General features: G+C 37.6%; 1 protein-coding gene across 8 annotated transcripts in view; it reads left to right on the forward strand.

The window, feature by feature from the left end:
• Positions 1 to 17,029, forward strand: part of LOC134533681 (sodium-coupled monocarboxylate transporter 1-like) — a 141,834-nt gene extending 124,805 nt beyond the window's left edge. For 2 of the 8 annotated variants that reach the window (XM_063371230.1, XM_063371229.1), the window contains exons 9-13: positions 319 to 428; positions 500 to 686; positions 4,203 to 4,289; positions 14,812 to 14,975; positions 15,797 to 17,029. In XM_063371230.1, coding sequence (XP_063227300.1) covers positions 319 to 428; positions 500 to 686; positions 4,203 to 4,289; positions 14,812 to 14,975; positions 15,797 to 16,043 — 795 coding nt within the window. In that variant the 3' untranslated portion in view covers positions 16,044 to 17,029. Of the gene's footprint in view, positions 1 to 318; positions 429 to 499; positions 687 to 4,202; positions 4,290 to 13,104; positions 13,290 to 14,744; positions 14,976 to 15,796 lie in introns of those variants that run through there. The other 6 variants (XM_063371227.1, XM_063371226.1, XM_063371228.1 and 3 more) reach the window with 5 other exon arrangements.
• Positions 17,030 to 22,755: the final 5,726 nt, after the last annotated feature.

Consider the following 22,755-nt stretch of genomic DNA (forward strand, 5'->3'; position numbering starts at 1 on the left):
TTTGTTTATTAATTCATCTGAGCAACTTATAAATGCGTAAAAATAAATTGGTTTTTCAGAATTAATTTTTGTATAAAACAATACTTTTTAAATTGTTGGTCAACTTATGTGGTGTCATTAATGGCAGAGGGAGTATGTTAGGTTATTTTATAGTTTTATGCAAAATTATAATTTTTCTGTTTAATTAAGACTGCATGTTATCAGTTACCAGATATGTCACTGTCGCTTCGCGTCCGTAGAGTCCCGCCCGTCCCGCTTGTGTATTCCAGCATAAAGGTTTCCTGCGCAGAAATCTTTGCTAATCATATCTGTTTGCAGAAAGTCAACAAACCCGATAATGTTGTGCCATACTTCGTGATGGACACCGCGGGCTCCATTCCTGGTCTGCCCGGCTTCTTCATCGCCGGCATCTTCAGCGCCGCTCTCAGGTGTGAACTGCGTCAGTGAGGTGACCCAAGCAGTGGTTGTTGCCCGAGCAACGCGACTCTCTCTCTTCCAGCACCATGTCGAGCGACCTGAACTGCCTCTCCGCGACCCTGTACGAGGACGTGCTCCTCCCGTGCGCCGGCAAGAAGAGGGATCTGGAGGAGAGAGCTCACGTCATCCTCAAGACAATAGTGGTGGTGTTCGGCTTGCTGTGCACCCTGATGGTGTACGTGGTTGAGAACTTGGGCACAATATTTGATGTGAGTTCATTCCCGAAGCACAAATCAGGGTCAGAACTGTTATTTTTAACGTTAAGTAAATTGTTAAGGTATTAAACTGTTAAAAATACAAAATTATTCATTTCAAAAACATGAAAACTCATCATGTAAAAATTTTCTACACCTGTAATCGAAATTTTTAAATTTTATATTATATAAGTTGGAAATTACGAACAAGAAAATATGGTTAAAATCCAGTAATGAGGAAGTTAAATTTGACCATATACAATAACAGTGTTTGAGATAATTATTTTCATGTGAAAATTTCACAGACATCCAAAAAAATACAACTGTCTTATATATGGCCCCTGATTTACAAGTCTATGTTAGCTTTTAAGACACTTAACCATACAAAAACCATGTGCTAAATTATCCTTCTTTTTGTTACACGGATTTCCCCTGCTTGAAAATTATTGTATGCATATGTAAAATTTTTGTCTCTTCACGAAGCCTCAATTACTTTTTTTTAACTATGCGGTTATATAAATATTATTTATTTTAATCTGATTATATCTAATTCCAGATTTCTTATTTCCTATTTGTTTAGTTTTGTGTGCTTATGTCACGAAAAAATTCTTCATTAAAATCATAAACAACTGCAATAGTATAAATTAAATTTTAATTAAAAAAATCATTAACTGTTATTTATTTTAATTAAATCATTTTGTTGGTAAATAATAACTTAAAACCAAATTTGTGAAAAAATATGTTTAAATATTTCACTTTATATTTGTTTGGATTAAAAGTGGATATTATTTTATTTTTTATTTTTATGGTTACTGAATTTTTGTTATTATTTTCACTGTCAATCATTTAAGTTATCTCAGTGCAAGGCAATACCGTTCTTTGGATTACAGCAACCAAACTGCTACTGAACAATTGAATTGCATTTGTCGAAAACATGAATGCGATTTAAACTGGCGACACTCTGACGATTATTATTTGGCGTATTTTAAAAATACTGAAATTTAAGATAACTGATTTACTTGACTGCTGTCAAAATAACATCGGGGCAGAGACAAGAAATTGATTTTAAGATCAAGTGATGTGTAGAAGCTATAGTTACTCCCTTCTAACCTGAACGGTTAAGTTGTTTTTTTCTTGCTATCAGAATAGCTCAAATAATTATAGAATTCACCTGACTAGGTTAAATTTTAGAAATATGGGAAAATCTGGAAAAATAATAAACTAGTTTCTACAATTTCTTTTATGTATGAATTATATATGCAGACACAACAATACTTCTATATCATATCATAAAATTCTTCATTTCCATGACTAGCATGCTTCATGTTTAACTATTATTATGTAGATACAATACTTTATAGATATTTATAATTACTGTACAAATCAGTGCTTGAACTTTTTAGAAAAAAATATTTAAACTGAATATCAAAACTCTTTTGTCGTGACGGAATTTGAAATTCTTTCTTTTTGTGTTAACTGCTTACTTTATCGCCAATAATCTTATGATCGGATTTTCCTTGTACTCAGTATATTTGAGCCGTAAGAAATATGTTTCTAAGTTTTTTGGTGTTTTTATGTTACATCAGAGGAAAAGGAAATAGAATAAACAAATAAATCTGATGCGTACGATTTATTAACATCAAAGTCATTACAGATAGCTTAGGTTATTGAATGAGAACATGTTCTATGTTCTGTTTTTGAAAAAAAATTTATGTTCTAATACTTTGCTACTAATATGAACCATGTTAATAAATTTAAGTTCTGTCGTTGATCAAAATGTTCTTTCACGTTTATGCATTTTCTGGCAACACAATCTAGTCATACTTGCGTGACGTCCTGCTGATTCACTCGCTTAGTAAGTCACGTGACCGTGAGCGGACAGGCAGTGAAATCCTGTCGTCAAACTCTACCTTGATAATAATTTAACCGTTCCGTCGTGAGGAGATTTCAGTTAATCACATTTTAATTAGGGCCAAATCTCTAGGCCGTATTGTTAAACGAATCTTGGAAAAAAATTCTTGTTCTGTACTTACACGGCACTTTTAACTTTGAAAACATTGTTTAAATGAAACTATGAGAGCATATTTTTCAATACATTTTAATTTTGCCACGTTATAAAGCTACCTTTCTTTGCATGGACTGCAGGAATAAATAATTACCTGTATGATTACTCAAATGATTCGGAAACTATTTATAATAATAACATGTTGTAACTACTATTGGCTAATTCGAAAAACTTTTTTGTGCGATATGACATTACTAATTAACGTATTTACCATGCTTGTTTAAGATGAGACAATTAAAAAAATATATATATAATAGCAAAGATTTATATATTTAAAGTAGATGTAAAACATTTGCTATCATCTGACAATTTTTTAAACATGGAAAAAAAAGATCAATTTTTTACTCATTCTTAATTTATTGCCACCATAAAAATTACAGATATTTTGAAGGGGGGGTAAATACAGTTTTCAATAATAATAACTTTTACCATTATTTTTTTAATTATTTTATCGTTAGGGAATTTCTTTGTTTACAATCAAAAACTATTTTCTTTAAATGTTATTTAATACTTTTTCTGCATGGATAAAAACATTTTTTTTTCTTTTTTTAGTTACGTATTACCAGCCATTAAATTTCATAATTTTGCCTTAAAAAAATAAGAACTAAAATTTTGCACATCTGAAAACACTTTTAGCTATCTTAAAAAAGAATAAAATTTTAACATTTAATTTAAATTAAGATCAAATAATTGTTTATATGAAGTTAATAATAAACATTAGGTACTTAATATTTATAGCAATATCTGATACTTCAGCAACAAAATAATTTTACAAAGAAAAAATATATCTTTTAACGCATGATACTTATTTGAATCATTTATTATATATATTTTTAATCACTTTCAAATGGAAATTTGTATTTTTCCATAGATTTTACAATCACGCTACAATATATCTTATAAAAAAAATCTCCATGCTTTCTAAATTTCTCACATGATTGCTGCGGAAAAGAGTCTTCCAAAGTCAAGTCTGGAGGTGAAAACGAATGAAGACCATTGATAGGTCGTATGCAAATATTTTTGGTTGTTTATTCTACTGAATATGAATTATATTCTATTTTGTGAATCATTTATTTGTCCATGAAACTTTAAAGATTGGAAACTAATTATAAATTGTATTGAATATGATTTAATTTTTTACTTAGAGTAAAGAATATTCATTACATATTTATCATTTAAATATGAAATAAAGGATATCTTAAGATGTCCTTATTTTCACCTGCATATACACGAATTTGAGAAAAAAGGATAAAAATTAGTTAATTAAATGCAGTATGTATATTTGTTGCAAAAGATATTCGATCGAATCCAGACTATTTATAAGCATGCAGACAAATTTTTTAAATTATAAATTAAGTTATAAATTTGAAATTTTTCAGGTGGAAGTTTTTAACCTAGAAGACAGGTTGCTTATGGATATAAAACTAATCTTGGAAAAGTATGAATTTCAATTCTGTATGTTGCAGCTCTCCATGTCCGTCAGTGGAATTACAACTGGAGCATTTTTAGGCGTGTACTGCTTAGGAATGATGTGTCCTTGGGCGAATGCAAAGGTATGAATTTTATTTTTTAGTGATAAGTAAAATGTTTATATAAAAATTAGTATTCGTTACTCTACTTGTTTTCCACAAACATGCGGCAATCAAAATGAAAGAAAAAGATATGTTTTTTTTTTACTTAACGCATATACGAAAATTTTGATCACTTGTGTATTATACTCACTCCAAGTAACACCAATATATATATATATATATATATATATATATATATATTGTATATGGTGCAGATTCATTGTTTTTTTTTTTTTTAGTTTTATTAATCAATTTCCAATGTAATATTATAAACATGACTTCAGCAACTGTAACGTCACATTATAATTAAAAAGGGACACATCCTAGCCTATAAAAATGTCAAATTATTCATCAAAAATTATAGTTTGGTAAAGCTGCGTTCATTTGACACATGGTATGCGAAGAGTAAATTAAATTAAGTAAAGTGATGTTTAAAAAAAATTGGTATCAATTTAAAGTCACTCCACGTCTAAATTTAATAGTTTTTATGTCCGGAAATGGCAGAAAGAAGTATTTACAGGTATTACCAGGTAGAAGGACATGATTGGAACAAACAATCTTGAATAATAAATGTTGATAATAAATGTAAATGTTTTGATCTATATTCCAATAACAAGGAATTAAAACTACTGCAAAACTTTAAACTTTCTATCTCATCTATACTAATAATAAAACTGTTCGAGGCAAAGAGTCTATACAATGGATAAATTGATGAAGAATCTATGACAAATGGCTATTTATATTATTGAGAACTCAAAATTATATATTTTTTTATTTTTTGTCCGTTTATCAGTTTGATCGAGCATCAATCGAAAACTACTGGATGGATTTTGATTAAGTTATTTTTAATGGAGTGATCTTTGGCTAACTTAGAAACTAGGCTTTATCTAAAGAAAGAATTCCACCCTAAGGGGGTTACAAGTTTAATATGGTTTAATATTAATTAATATTATCACTGAAACTAATAAAGCTCATTTAAAGATAATGGGTTCCAGTAATTAACACTCGAAAACCACCTACCACAATATTTATATTTTTTACAAATTCAACAACTAAGAGGTGTAAAAGAGGTAAGTTTTAAAAATTAATACTTATATCTCCGAATTTAATTACGCGTAATGAATGATTTTAAATAACTATAATACACATTGGAAAACTTACAAAAATTTTTATATGTTGAGAAATTTAACCCCTAAAGGGTAAAAAAGGTGTAATTATGTTCTATAAATTAATAATTATATCTCCGAACGTAATTAAACATAATTGTGGCTGTACATCGCCAACACATTTGTTACGCTGCGCCCAACACGCGGCTATCAGCAGAAGCTGACCTGACGGTGTGTGTACACCCCTGGGGTTAGAAAGCAGCGCACCCTCCAGGAGTCCTGTTAGCCCGAATACCAAGGGGATTATCACCACTTCTCGTGCGAGCTGCCAGGCCTGCAAGGAGAAAAGAAGTAATAGTTCTGGTCTGCCTTTTAACACGAGCAGGCTGAGTTGCTCGCTGTAGATAAATGTAACTTAAATAGCGCAAACGATGGCGCAAATAAATAGTTTGTAACAGTAGACTCGTTTAATATAGTGTGGCCTACCTACCCCTCATGGCTACAGTGGTAACCTCGACGTGATGAGGTAAGGCTAGTATGTTTTCCAAAATAAGTGTCACGCGATATACATGTTTTGTGTAATATACCCAACCTGTTGCATCGCACATAACGTGAATCACATGTTATTCGCATTGCACGTCGCCCGCGTCACACATAACCAGCGCCATACGTCATTCGCATCGGACATTATCCATTTCGCACATCACCTGCGTCGCACATCACCCACGTCGCATATAACATGCGCCGCACATCATCCGCATTGCACGTCACCCGCGCCATGTGTTGTCCATGCCGCTTGTTACATGCACTGCATGACATCCGCGCCACGGGGTTGCAACCTTTGCGGCGGAAGTAGAGATAATGCACGACTTTCCAGCACATACTTCGGACTTCTGCGAATCTTCTGTGACGTACAGGTAGTGGTTATGTTGATGTTCGGTGACACAGTCCAGGCAATGGCATCGCGCTCCAGCACATCTTCGCACCTCGTCTTTTAATGCGTTATTTTCACTATAGAAGAATTCAGTAGTCATGGCCGAACCTCCATCATCAACTGTCTCCATCGGGCGCATTGCAGCCTACATTCAACCCTTCTGGGCTCCGGACCCGGTAATGTGGTTAGTGCAGGTGGAAAACCAGTTTGCTCTAGCTGGCGTCACTTCCGACGAAACCAAGTTCAATTACATGTTAGGCAATTTGGACTGCAAATACGCTACTGAAGTGCGTGATATACTAAACCATTCCCATATGAAGACAAATATGGCCTACTAAGAACAGACTTTATAATGAGATTAAGTGTTTCACAGGAAAAAAAGAGACGAAACAACTGCTGGAACGCGTGGAGGTTTATGACCGAAGGCCTTAACAGTTTCCTTGGCACCTTCACAGTTTGGCAGGAGCAGTCGTTCCAGGTGACCTTATCAGGTCATTGTGGTTGGGTCGTTTACCACCACCAATGCAAGTGATCTTGGCAACACAGACAAATACTTCTTTATACTCTCTAGCCAAACTTGCAGATGCCATTGCGGATACAAATCTGAGACCAGAGATGACAGAAGCATGTTCGTGAATATGTCGATTCTCATGACAGCCAAAATAGGAGAGATGGCCTCAACACTGCGACAGGAGATCGCAGCTGTAGCATTCCCTACTCGTCTCTGTCAGCACGAAAGTTGCAACAGCTCCCCATCTACATCTCGCCAGCAAGGCTCCCACAGCAGGAGTTTGCAAGGGATATTCTAGTACAACTAATTCTTTGGCGATGGGGCACTAACGTATGTTCAGCCCTGTGAATGCAGCTAGGGAAACATGCCGGGGACTCGCTGATTGTGGCCAGAGACTCCACAGAAACTTCAGGCAGCGACCTCTTCATCTCGGACAAGGGCACAAAGGTACTGTCTTTGGTTGACACGGGTGCTGACATTTGTGTGTTTCCACGCCCAACTACCAGGAAGGCGACCTAAGACCAATTTTGTATTGTGTGCAGCTATAGGTTCAAATATTTCAAAATGGCTTCCTTAACCTAACTTCGTAGACGAAGTTCTCATAGGACTTGACATTTGTGTGTCTTACCTTGATGATATTGCAGGCTAACGGGGAGGGAAAAGCCCCCACCGCAGCGTGCTACCTCGGCGCTCGGGGCAATTCACAAAAAGATCCCTCGAGCCGCAGGGCATACCAAACTAGAGTCCATCCCTTCAGTTAGGGACGAAAGCAGAGCTAGGGTGAAGTGAGCAAAAACATCAAACATCCAAATGATCCATTTTAATAGCCCTTTATTTTCAAAAAACAAATAATCATAAACAAATACAATGGAAGAGAGGACACGGCCTCAAACCCCGTAAGGAGAACAAACCCGCATACAAAGTAGACTAAATAACAAGCAAATACCCACAATATTGCAAACCACACGGTCCCACGGCCCAAACGGCCGTTTACAAACAAGTCGTACTAAACGGGTAAACGGGTAAACAAGTTTCAGCAACATTAACTGGAGGAACTTTCCTCAACAAATTATAAGTTACCAATTACAAGTTACCATATTACTATACAGTATAAGACAGTATATTCAGTCATCAACCATACTAGAAGTATATAAATACAAATACCACTCAAACAGAAAGGCTCAAACAATTTACCATCGCGAATGTGAACATACAAAGAAGAGTTTCAATGAGATCACTATCCATATACCATCAGATAGGCAGCCATAAAATTAAAAGGGCACTACAAACTCGCGTGCACTCGCAGAGTCAAACGACACTCTAATGACGAAGTATCGGGTCAGGCAAAAGGGCGAAGGGCGAAGAATTCACATAGCAAATCATAACATAAGCCAGCTACTCGTAGCAAACCGTACAGGGCACATGAAAAAACTTAAACTAAAACTGCAAACACCTAGACTCAAATAAGAATGAACACCGCATATACACGCGCGAGGGCCTAGTTAAACACCCGTGTCTCACAATGCTTATCATCGAACAGGGAACGACCGGTCCGCGCGACGAGAATACCACACAACAAAAACGACGCCTCGCACCTCGACCGGCCGTCATCAGCGGGCCCGGCAGTACCTCACAAAAGAACGAAAATGGAAAGCACAGTAAAAAATATAATAGGGGCGGAACATAAGTCAAACGCGACAAGCCACAGACACAAAAAGGAAAACGTACAAGGCACATAAATAAACTGGCACGGTTGGCACAGAGCAAAACATACGAAGGATTACCCGAAACAAAATTTAGAAGTGACTAGCCAAAAGAGAAATTTGACCAAGAAGGAGAGAAAAGAAGCTACATTGCTAACACGGCCTAATGTAACGGTCACCACGCTCCAACAATCTAGTCCCAACCATATCTGTAAGCGAGACCCACGCCCTGCCGAGCCCGAAGACGACTGCCGAGTGCCGTCGCAAAACCGTCGCAGGAAGCACAAAGCCGGAGAGGGAGTCGAAAGGGGAAGGAGGGGAGGAAAAAGAAGGGGAGGAACAAGGAGGGGAGGAACAAGGAGGGGAGGAACAAGGAGGGGAGGAACAAGGAGGGGAGGAACAAGGAGACCTATCGAGGAGGGGAAGGGAGGGGGAGGGAATGCCGACGTGCGCGGACAGATTAAGCTGACCGCTGCAATATATTTATAGCTTCCATCAATGAGGTACATCATAGACAGCACCTCGAGGAACTCTTACAATGACCCGCTCAGTATGGACTACTTATTAACTCATTCAAGTGCATGTTTGGCAAACCACAAGTGACATTCTTAGGACATAACATCTCAGCAGATGGGACCACACCCATCCCATGTTATACTTCACTACAAGAACTATTTAAGGTGAAGCATCTATACCAGTATACATGAATGAAAAACTTCTACGAGCGCTTCATTCCCAAGGCTGCCGAATGGCAGGCTCTCCTTCACGAACTTATAAAGGGTGATGTGAAAGACAAAGCCCTGTTAACATGGACACCTGACATGCGACAGTGCCTTTGAGAAGTGCAGAACTAACCTTGCTGTAGCCACCCTGCTCGCCCATCCAAGTTCGATTGCACCATTAAAATAATGGCAGATGTTTCAGATTTTGCATTGGGAGCAGTCCTCCAACAGTTTGTCCAAGCATCCTGGCAACTGTTAGAACTATTCTCCAAGAAATTCAACCCTGTCAGCAAAAATAGTGTGCCTATGATCGGGAGCTACTAGCGATTTATTTAACTATCCATCAGTTTCGCCATTTGGTTGAAGGCAGACCTTTCTCTGTTTTTACAAGCCCCTAGTTTATGCATTCCACTAAAACCCTGTAAAGTACTCTCCCCGCATATCCATACATTTTGACTTTATTAGCCAGTACACCACAGACATTTGGCAAATCACAGGATCCGAAAATATCGTTCCAGAGTGGATGCTGTCGCTGCTACCCTCGATTACTTAGCCCTTGCTGCATCACAGGCTGATGATGATGAAGTACTACGAAGATTTCTACAACTAGATTCTTGCCTGCATCTGCAGAAGATATGCTTGCCACATTCCCCAACAGTGATCTACTGCGATGTCTTCACACAAACAAAACGACCCTTCAAAAATACCCATTTCGCCAGGATACATACAACATGGTGCACCAGCTGTCTCACTCAGGCATCAATGCTTCTGTATATTTTGTCACCCAAACATTTGTATGGCCCTCTATCAAGTCAAACTGTCGAATATGGACTAGTGCATGTATAGCTGCCAACACTCCAAAATATCTCGCCATGTTTCTTCCCCTGTTGGTTCCTTCATTCCACCATCCTCCTGCTTTGACCATGTCCACATAGAAATTGTGTGACCCTTGCCTAACTTACGAAGTTACCATTAGTGACCATCATCAACTATTTCACTCGGTGGCCAGAGGTAGTTCCAGTGGAGAACATTGTGGCTAACGCCATTGTTAGAGCATTTTATGCCAACAGATTGTACACTTTGAAACTCCACTACAAATCACAACCACTTAAGGGTGCCAGTTCGAGTCCTCTCTTTTCAGGCACCTAAGTAACCTGACGGGATTGACTCGCTTTCGGACCATTGCCTTTCATCCTGCTTCCAACGTCATGGTGGAGCGAATGTACAGACAACTCAAGGCCACCATACATTGCCTTATAACAGATCACTGGGTGGACATCTTACCCACCATACTCTTAGGCACCATAGCAGAATGGATTGAGGATCTCTGTGATTCTGCAGCAAATTTGGTATATGGCCAAACACTATGCCTAACTGGTGAGTTTCTTGTCACCCATCCTGATTCAGGACAACTGGAGGCCCCAGGCCTCATCCAAGAGCTTTGGCAGAAATTTCGTGAGCTCCGACCAGTTGGTGGCACAAGACATGATAAGCAGAGAACATTCGTTTTCAAGGATCTTGCCACATCCACCGAGGTCTTTGTTCGCTACAACAGTTCAATAGGGTGCTTTGCAACCTCCTGTTGTTAGCAAAACACAGGAAAAACTGCGACTCTCCAAATGCATAGTAGGCAGGCAACTGTTTCCTTAGATCGCTTAAAACCTGCGTACACCATCCGAGATATCCTTCCAGAGGACAACGAAATGCCACATCCTGCTGCTGGGACGGCAACTCCGATGAATCATCCGTAGGTCGACATCGTGCCTCCCCAATATACAGCACGTCGATCCGGCCGGCAAGTTCGTTTCCTTAACCGCCTCCAAAACAGTTTCTCGTTTTTTGTGCGCAAGTCACTGCCAATACATATGTTGCACTGCGCTCGCCACGCGGCTATCAGCAGGAGCTGGCCTGTCGGTGTGTGTGTACACCCCTGGAGCTAGAGCGTAGCGCACACTCCAGGAGTTCCGTTAGTGTGGATGCCAATGGGATTATCACCCCTCCTCGTGAGGGTTGCTGGGCCTGCGAGGAGAAAAGAAGTACCAGTCCTGGTCTGTGTTTTATTACGAGCAGGCCGAGTTGCTCGCTGTAGATAAATGTAACTTTGTTAGCACACTCGACGGCGCAAATAAATAGTGTGTAACAGTAAACTTGTTTTTTAATCTAGCATGGCCTACCTGCCCCTCCAGAGTAATCAGTAGCCTTACGGCTACAACAATTAGTTCCTATAGGTACAAATAATAAACATACAAATACAACAACAATTTTTTTTTTTGTGGAATTTCACCCACAACGGTAAAGTGTAAGTATGTTTTTTGTGATTATTATTTATATCTCATAACTTAATTAAGCATAATAATTGACTTTGGGTACAATAATAAACATAAGAAAACTACTAATCACAAGCTTGTATTTTGCGAAATATTTCCTTAAGTTGTGAAAATTAAGTATGTATGTTCTTAAGATTAATAATTATATCTTATTTTTATAAAGCATAATAAGTGTTATTGGATACCAACAATAAACATATAACTATTAACTACAATTTTTATATTTTGCGAAATTTAACATGTAATAAATGAAAAAAAACGATAAGTATATTTGTTTAATAATCATAACACCCAGTTATATTATTAATCATAGTAAAATATATTATCAACAAATAATAAACGTGCGAAAAACTACCATTTACAATTTTACCATTTTACGAAATTCTAGTCATAAGGCATGAAAAATGGGGTGAATATGGTTTTAAGATAAATGATTTAAATTTTGGAATTCAATCAAGTACAATAAAAATTGGGTACTCATAGGTAATACACATTTAACACTACCAAACACTGTTCTACCATTTTGCTTTATTCAAATTCTGAGGTTAGTACAAGGGGTAAGTGAATTTTTAACAAAAAATGGAACACTTCCAATGCAATTTTAACTATAAGTAAATTACTAAAAAAAATTTGCATCAAGAGTTACATATTTATTATTTTTTGGGTTGGTAAATATTCGGCTTTTAATGGGGTGATAACGGGATAGTTTTCCATTAATTTAAAACAATTTGTATCCCCAAAACTAATTAAGTTTTTTGGAACTAAATCGTAAAGATTATAAACTAAAAATGACTTTTTTTTACATAATTACAGAATTCATCCCCTAAGGTGTGTAAAGGGGTAAAGTTAGGAGTAAAGAATAAAGAGGCATATTTACGAAAATACTATCCCTTATGGTTGGATATCAGGAATAAACAAGTATATAGAGTTACGAATTGTGTAGATTTTTGCCTTTTCAGTTTTTCCGATTTTCTTCTTTTAAGGGTGGGAAAATGGGAGTATTTTGTGTTTTAACAAAAAAAATTATAGGTCCATAATTATTAAAACTGGATGTAAGAAACACATTGTTACGAACGTGAGCAAAGCCGCGACACGTGCAGGTGCAGAGCTGGCTGGCTGCCCCACACGGCCACTGATGTAACGTGGCCACCGCAACATGAGACGCGCCGCGCGCGCCTGTAATATTACAAGGATCGTCGCTTTCCCCCTCCTACCCTCCGCCCCCGTGCAGCGCAGATAGCTAGACACCTTACACCTCGCGGCTGGGGAGTCCCACGCGCCACCTGGCAGCTGCCGACGCGCGTCTAGAGATTTCTTGGGTCGGGTCGGCGCGGAATGACGCGACAGGCCCCAGCAGCGCTCTTGAATTCTAGAAGTGGCGTCTGTGCTATATAAGGCGAGGACGCCGGCTTCAGAGTTAAGTTCAGCTGGGAGCTGGGAGTTTTCCCGCGGCGGAGTTTTCGGGCGATAGAGTGACCAAGTCCCTGGACGAAGGTTCCAGGGAGGAGAGTTCAGTTCCAAGCGACAGTGTCGCGGGTGCGGTGGAGTTCCGAGCGAAGTTCTGAGCGATGCGTCGAGTGGAACCTCAGCGCAGGGTAGTGCGACGGCAGTGGTGGAGTACGGCGACTGAGTACCGCGACGGAGGTCCACGAGGGGTGCTGCGGCGAGAGTTGCGCCAGAGGTGCGGCCCAGTGAGGTGTGCTGTGTGTAATAACCGAGTTACTAGGGAAGCAACATTTTTAAGTGTAATTAATTATTAGGCATTTTAGTAGATTATTTGTTAGTGCTGTAAATATTGGCGATAAATAAAACTGTGTAGTGATAAAATCTTTAAAGGGGCTATCCATTACGAACACAGCAGTTACCCATAAACATTTATTACTTCATTCATTTAATTAAATTGTATCATTATCATAAATAACAGAAATAAGAATTTATATAGAGTTATTTCTCCTTCCCCCCCCCCCCCCCACCCGATATTTCACCCTAAAACCAGTGAAACGGGAACACGTTAGTTTTTATAGCAGTAAATCAAATATATAATCAAAATAAGATAAAAATAAAAAACGGAGGAAGAATACGTATAAATTGTGATTTAATATTTGTTTTAATCTATATCAATTTTCTATATTCAACGTAAAATGGGAAAAAGGTAGCAAATTATTTTTATTAAAAAAGTCGTACCATTGAAGCTTAGGTATGTGGTATTATTAACAGACATGCAACTTCTACCAACACTTTCTTACAACATGCTGAAGTTCTACATTTAAAAGGGTGAAATAAAAAAAATAGAGTTAAAACAAATGTTCTTATATATCATTGATAAAATCAAACTTACTCTAAGAATAGGAAATGTTTAATAAACATACATAAACCTACAAACTCTTATTGAACATTTTTCTAAATATCACCTTCAAAGTTGTAAAAGGGTTTAAAATCATTTAAAAATAAAAATATGTATGAAATATATATCATTATTGGCAAAATTAATTTTCCCTCAAAATAAATATAAGTTTACTAATTGTTTTGGAGTTCACAACTAGAATAAAAAGAAAGAAAAGTGTTGAGCCGAATTTTTAGGTCAAGTGTGAAAAATTCAATTTAGCTTCGAATAAAACTGTAGATAAGAATGAAAAACTAAACAAGCCAAAACACAATTTTATAAGTATTTATATGAATCCAATGAATCCCATTGATTGTCTTTATAAGATTTATTTTTTATTATAAGTAAAAATTAAAGGTTTTATGCTTCACTTATTAGAATACAAAACTAAGTTATGTTTTAGTAGTTATTATAACATTTGGTTAAATAAAAAACAAAAATAAATGTTATTACAATAAGCAATTAAAATGTAATAGGAAAATATATAATACTCTTAATTAATGGAATTACCAACTGAAAATTTTAAAATGATATTCTACGAATTTAAACTACGAATAACTGTTATTTATTGGCGTTAAACCGACTACAAAAATTATTTCAAAGTGTCTTTTTTTCCCATTAAGGACTATTAATCTTTCTGAAATGTGTTCCCGGATGATTATATATATAAGTTTATGTCTTAACACGCATACAGCAGTAAAGCACGTGCACCATAAGCTGTGTGTTTCCTGCCATGCAGTCAGTGTAATAGTTTTGTCAAGGCACAAGCGTGAGGCACCGGGCTGCAAGCAGGAAAGCGACCAGCCGCGTGTGCCCAGGGTGCGCTGGCCGGGACGACCGCCAGCATCGTCCTCATGAGCTGGATAGTGCTCGGTGCGGAGAGAGCCGTGGCCGAGGGTTCGCTCACGTACCCGCAGCTGCCGCTGTCCACGCAGGGGTGCGCCGGCCACAACGGGACCGCGCTCGTCTCCTTCGTGGAGAGGTAACTATCCATGCGATCACTCATTCGCGTCACAGGAATTTGGAATCGAACCCGAGCCCAACTTAAAATAACTACCGGCGAAGAGAACGATCCATATTACTTTTGACAGCTTTAGACGTGCAAGTCGAAATAAGGCATCATATAACTCGTTCGGTAATACAACAATACTTGTTTCTTTTTTATTGTAAAGGACGTGAGATTAGTTTTTCTTGTCAGTAAGTGTTCACACACTGTTTACCAGTTTAAACTACAAGTTTTGTTAAAATTAATGTAAAATGAAAGTTTGAAATTTAAAATTATACTTTAAGTGCTACACTTGTATACGCCATCATGGTTTAACAATTTTTTGGGACGTCACACCTCACAACATATATTTATAATTATTTAGCTGCATTAACTACATTTTTAACTGAATGCCTGGGTTGTGATATAAATGGCTAAAAAATATAAAGAATATCCTCCTAAGTCATTCATGTATTAAAATAAATGTAGCGATAGGAATTAGTATATTAGTCAAAATACTTACAGAAGACTTTATTATTAAGTTTCTGAAAGTATCTTGACGTATCGTCTCAGCGTTAATCACGTCAAATATCTAATTTATTATGGCGTTATATGTTATAAAACCAATTTGTCTTATTTCAGTTACTTAAAATTACTAAGTGACTAAAGGTCACTTACATACCAGTTTATTTCCATTATAACCCATTGAATTCCAAAATAACAGGGCATGTTTTAAACTACACACGCGGGTCAGAGTCACTGGCCACATGTTGACCTGGTCCAGACTAACTGTGCGTGTTCCCCGTGAATTGTTGCAGCGCGCAGAGCGGCTCTGCCACCACGGAGGGAGTGTTCTTCCTGTACAGACTGTCGTACATGCTGTACAGCGTGGTGGGCGCATTGGCCGTGCTGGTGGTGGGGCTGGTGGTCAGCTGGGCCACGGGCCTTACCGACCCGCGCGGTGTGGACCCGCGCCTGGTGGTGCCCTTCATGCGGGGGTTCACCGGCCCTGTGGCGCGCCCTCGCGAGGAGGAGCTGCTCTGCCACAGCCTCTCCACCTGCTAGCGCCACCCTCCACTGTGCCCTGGGTCCTGGTGGTGCCCTTCACGCGGGGGTTCACCGGCCCTGTGGCGTGCCCTCACGAGCAGGAGCAGCTCAGCCACAGCCTCTCCACCTGCTAGCGCCACCCTCCTCTGTGCCCTGGGTCCTGAGATGGTCGTGCCTGTTCGTCTGGTTCCAAATGCTTGACGCAGCTCTCATACTTAAACGGGCAGCTTTGATAGGCATATTGCGAAGCTAATTTATTTCTGAAGGAACAATAACATGACTTTAATACAAAAACATAAATACAGAAAAAGAATTTTACCTTATTTATTTATAGTATCTGTGTTATGTGTCATTAAATTGTAATATGATAGGCCTAAATTGTTTTTATTCGTTCAACAATTGGTTCTGCATCAACCTTTTTGGTACCGATTAATGATGTAGAGGTTTTTAAATGATTTTTTTTAATAGTTTAACCTAGCAGCCTTAAAATATAAGTTAAAAATGAAAACTTATTCAAATCTCTTATGTATGTTTTAGTTTCTTCTTTGGATTTTTTTTTAAATATCTGCACCTAACTCACTAGCGAGAGTTATATTATATTGGGAGCAAGTCGGCACCAATATAATTCAAACCCACTGCTTTCGTCGTCGGTGTAAAATTTTTATCAATAATTTTTACAAGTTTTTAGGCCTAATGTGTTTTCTCGGAATTTAAAATTGGATAAAATCCCATTCTGGTTGTTTTTTCGTGTAATTATGATCTCATATTTGTTGTCTGTTCTGAAGGTTTTTCTGTGACATACAGTGTAAAATAGTAATGGTGTGTGCTCATATTTTTTTAAAATTAATTATTTCTTTTGCAAGGAAACTTCAAAGAATGTATGCTATTTACGTTTTCCTTTTGTAATAAATTAAAAGATGTATAAAGATATTAATTTGTAACCTAATGAATAATTTAGACGATATCTTGCAGACTGCTATACATTATTAAAACGCTTCACATTAGATTATTTCAATTATAATTTGATTTTATATTAACCTCCTGAGGATATATTTACTTGGATATTGAGGCACAATTATTATTAAACCAAACGATTGAAATTATTTTTGGAGGTAAGTAGCTGGAGCTGGTACACCATATTGGATTGTGACGTCACGGCCTACTGGGATGACCTTGACCTTGACCATTTAACTTAACGTTTTACCTTCAAAATTTGTCAAAATTTGCCATAATTTGCCCAAAAACCGCAAAAAAATCTTCAAAAATGTGATGATTCTAAAACTAGGATTTCGAAAAACCTCAAAAGACCTTCGCCTTAGAAAGAACACAAAATACTAAAAGCTGCTTAAAAGTCCTAAGACCTGCCCGCTCTAAGCCGCAGAGGTCATGACCTTAAAAACTAGGATGCCATGGCCGCTATTTTGAATTATGACGTCACGGTTTCAATATTCGTTACGGCCGCCATTTTGAAAAACTTAACTTATAATACAATTTTAATGAAATAATTTATAATTTACCAAAAAAAAAATCAAACAGATTTAAATTTAAAAAAAATAATTTAAAACGCACTTACGACATGTAGCTCGGAGGTCTCGGTTCGAACCTGGCGAGGCCAAAAATATAAAAAATTGCGATCGATCCTTCCTCCACGGGAGCCATCTTCAGACTGACCTCCCACCACTTATGTCAAGGTAAATATATCGTCAGCTAGTATGATTTCATGTCCGTCATCTTGAAAATCCATATTTACAATACTAGAAAATCGAGAAAAATGTCATGTTATAAAAAAAAATATTTATTAAAACATAATAAAATACTATTTAAAAAAATGCACTTGCACCTTGAAGTCCTCGGTTCGAACCCGGTAAAAGCAAAAATTAAAAAAATTACACCAGCTAGTATGACGTCACGTCCGCCATCTTGTTGTCGTCTTCTGGAGACCACCATCTTGTTTTCGGCTCCTAGAGTGTGCCACCAACATGTTAGTTTAATTTTTACCCCTAGAGTGCAGCAATCATTTATTGTTACTATGGCACCCGCCATCTTGACATTTGGGTGCCATCTTGTAATTGTGTAATTATTTAGATAGAAATTCGGGAAAAATTCCAAAACTTAGTAAATAAATTTGAAATCAATATACTGATTGATCCGATTAGTTCGTGTACTTGGTTCGATCCCTGGGCGACGCAAAATAAATATAATGTTATGTTAAAGGTAATAATTTCAATAAATCATGTTCAAAACCCTAAAAGAGTCTAAAAATCCTCTACTACAAGCCTCCAGGAAGCCATTATGACCACCATAATGGACATTTGTATTTATTGACCTAGAAATTTTGGAAATTATTCTAAATTCACCAAAAAAAATCAGTCCTTAATTTACATATTAAAACGATGGATTTTTGTCCTCGATTTTATTCTTGACCAGTGACAAGTATAACCAAATATTAAATACATGTTCTAATCTGTTTTACATTTCCTTTCGCGGAGTTTATTAATCATTCACTCTACGAAGAAAATATAGCCAAGCCAATTACCTGTCCGACGAATTAAATACGTTGTCGATAAACCTAACGCGAAAGTCTAGTTTTTCTACACTTAGAATAACTTCTAAAACGTTCATGTACAAAGCCATCCATACATATATACCAAGCGTCTTCGGACCACGAGACCAGCTTATGAACGATGTCAGACATATAGACCAGTCATTTTCGAACCTCATGACCTTCTTCGTCGTCAGCTAATTATATTAAGCTAAACCAACTTAAATTTTTACGCTTACAAGAAGGTCAAAAATCCCTGAATTATTATTTATCAAGACAAAGAGGTTTTGTACTAGTAAACATTCAGAGATACTACAGATTTTAATACGCACATTCAACGAAACGCCACACATTCAACAAAAGAACAATCTGAACATATAGTACACACAGTAAACACAGGGAAAGTTATGTACAGACAGTACACACAGGAAACGGAATGTTCACACAGTACACACAGAACACACAGGAAATGTAATGAACACACAGTACACAATAAATGCCATCCTGTATACGTACCTTGTGACAGAAAAATGAAAATGTTAAAAAAAAAATTGACATTTAAAAAATACTAAGAATTTTTGTTTGCGCTGAACTGCCTTTGATGTCATACTTTTCAGAAAAGATTTTTTATTCTTAAAATGTTCTTTAGAAGCTATTTTTGGAGTATCATTTAATAAAAGCTTGACGCGAGAAAAATAGATGCGAAGAAAAGAGGTTTAATTTTTTACCTAGTCCACGTATAACTTTTACATACCACATTTTTATGGCCAGCCCAGAAAACTGATTAAATGCGACGGTGATTTAAAAAAAAATAGAAACGTAAGTTGTTTGTAAAATTTTATAGTGAAGCATTTAATCATGATAATTTCCAGATGGATATATTTACAAAGAAAAGGTTCCCTTAATTTTTTTTATATATTTAAAATATTTTCATATTACTGCAAACTATAAATAATAATAGTAAATAATATTTTTATATGAATAGATATTTGTCGAAAACAGCATAAAATACGGTTCAATACATAAAATATTCTTAAGTTTTTTAATATTTCAGGATGCGAAAGATTTTAAATTTTCGAGAACACACAAACTCAAATATTTATTGGGAACTAGTAGAATAGGATAGCCGGTCCGGAAACAGGATGCAGGATGTGGTGGTGGTGTCGGTGTCCGCCATCTTGGATTTGTGACGTCACGGCGGCAAAAATTCCTCAAAAGTCCTCAAAAATGACTCAAAATGACTCAAAATTTCCCGTTTTAAGAAAAAAATTCCCGTTTTCGAGGGAAAAATTCCCGTTTCGAGGGAAAATTTCCCGTTTTATTCCTCAAAAATCCCAGCGGCTAGAAATGTCCTGATAGAGGCTTAAGCAACCTTAACTCAAGCCTCAGTTAAGCCTCTATCAGGATGTGACCTTGACCTTTGACCTTGACCCCGACGGCCATCTTGGATCCACCATCTTAGATCCGCCATTGTGTTCTCGAACATTCCGTCGATGTGTTATCCGCCATTTTGAATTATGACGTCACCGTTGCAATTTTCGTTACGCTCGCCATCTTTAACTTTTTTATTATCCGATTTTAATGAAAATTTTTTTTAAAAATTATAAAAAAATTCACTTAATAAAATTTTAATCAAAAAAATCGAAAAAACATATATTTACGACACGGAGCTCGGAGTCCTCGGTTCGAACCCGGTGAGGCCAAAAAAAAATAAAAATGGTGACCGATCCTTCCCCTGTGGCGGGGGTGCTGGCAGACTGACCCCCACCACTTATGTCAATGCACATATACTATCAGGTAGTATGACCTCATGTCCGCCATCTTGAAATTTAAACGCCATCTTGAAAATCTTTATTTCTTATCCGATTTTAATGAAAAAAATTCCAAAATTCATCAAAAAATTAACGTATTTAAATTCTGTTTGATTATATCGATGTACGTCCTTGGTTCGATTCCCGACGAGAGTAAACAGTCGATCCTTCCTCCATGAAAGCTACCTAGACTGATCTATCACCACCAATACCAAGGTATATATCGTCAACTGGTATGACATCATGTCCGCCATCTTGTCTTCATCCACTGGAGACCACCATCTTGTTTTCGTCTGCTAGAGTGTGCCGATATCATGTAGTATGATTATCTGGTCACCACACCTTTGACCTTGACCTTGAACTTTGACCTTGACCTTGAAATTGACCTCAAACTTGAACTTTGACCTTGACCTTGAAATTTGACCTTAAACTTGACCTTGACCTTGACCTTGAAATTTGACCTTGACCTTGAATTTTGACCTTGAACTTGAACTTTGACCTTGACCTTTAACTTTGACCTTGACCTTGAAATTTGACCTTGACCTTGAATTTTGACCTTCACCTTGAAATTTGACCTTGACCTTGAATTTTGACCTTGAAATTTGACCTTGACCTTGAATTTTGACCTTGAAATTTGACCTTGACCTTGAAATTTGACCTTGACCTTGAAATTTGACCTTGACCTAGAAATTTGACCTTGACCTTGAAATTTGACCTTGACCTTGAAATTTGACTTTGACCTTGAAATTTTACTTTGTCCTTGAAATTTGACTTTGTCCTTGATGTCCATCATGGATCCGTCATTTTATGTTCAGTACATGCTACCAGGAGCGACCACCTGCTGGAGTACACCATCTTGTGCGTGTACTCGTATTACCATCATGCTAGTTTTATTCTAACATGCTACAGTGCAGTAATCATTTATTACTAAGGTACCCACCATCTTAAATTTGACCGCCATCTTGAAATCATGTAATTATTTAGCTAGAAATGCGGGAAAAATTCCAATAGTCTCCGAAAAAATCATTTATTAATTTACAAATCGAATCGATGGATCTCTGTCCATGGTTAGATTCTTGACCAGAGACAGTTGTAACTAATTATTAAATAAATGTTAGGTTCTGTTTTCCATTACCTTTCGCGGAGTTTATTAATCATTCACTCTACGAAAATCAACTCAAGTCAATATACCGGACCAACGAATTAAATCAGTGCCGATTAGCCTATTATGAAAGTCTAATTTTTCAATAATCTGAATAACATATAAGCCGTTCATGTACAAAGCCACACATATAGATCAATTGCCTTCAGTCCATGAGACCGAGTCATGTCATTATCAGACGTATAGGCTAGTCATTTCAGGACCACATGACCTTCGTAATCCATCGTGACATTTTTATACATTCTAAAGGACCAAGTAACCTTGTAAAATATTTTAGTAACACCAAGAGGTGATAAAATAGTAAATATTCAATCACTACATTTTGTACTACGCGCAGTCAACAAAAAAGGAAGCACTAACAACGAAAAGACAGCACCACCAACGAAAAGACAGCACATTTGGAAGCACCGACAACGAAAAGGCAGCACATTTGGAAGCACCGACAACGAAAAAGCAGCACATTTGGAAGCACCGACAACAAAAAGGCAGCACATTTGGAAGCACCGACAACGAAAAGGCAGCACATTTGGAAGCACCGACAACGAAAAGGCAGCACATTTGGAAGCACCGACAACGAAAAGGCAGCACATTTGGAAGCACCGACAACGAAAAGGCAGCACATTTGGAAGCACCGGCAACGAAAAGGCAGCACATTTGGAAGCACCGGCAACGAAAAGGCAGCACATTTGGAAGCACCGACAACGAAAAGGCAGCACATTTGGAAGCACCGACAACGAAAAGGCAGCACATTTGGAAGCACCGACAACGAAAAGGCAGCACATTTGGAAGCACCGACAACGAAAAGGCAGCACATTTGGAAGCACCGACAACGAAAAGGCAGCACATTTGGAAGCACCGACAACGAAAAGGCAGCACATTTGGAAGCACCGACAACGAAAAGGCAGCACATTTGGAAGCACCGACAACGAAAAGGCAGCACATTTGGAAGCACCGACAACGAAAAGGCAGCACATTTGGAAGCACCGACAACGAAAAGGCAGCACATTTGGAAGCACCGACAACTAAAAGGCAGCACATTTGGAAGCACCGACAACGAAAAGGCAGCACATTTGGAAGCACCGACTACGAAAAGGCAGCACATTTGGAAGCACCGTCATCAAAAAGGCAGCACATTTGGAAGCACCGACAACAAAAAGGCAGCACATTTGGAAGCACCGACAACGTAAAGGCAGCACATTTGGAAGCACCAACAAC

This window comes from Bacillus rossius, chromosome 7, assembly GCF_032445375.1.
Source record: "Bacillus rossius redtenbacheri isolate Brsri chromosome 7, Brsri_v3, whole genome shotgun sequence".
NCBI lineage: Eukaryota > Metazoa > Arthropoda > Insecta > Phasmatodea > Bacillidae > Bacillus > Bacillus rossius.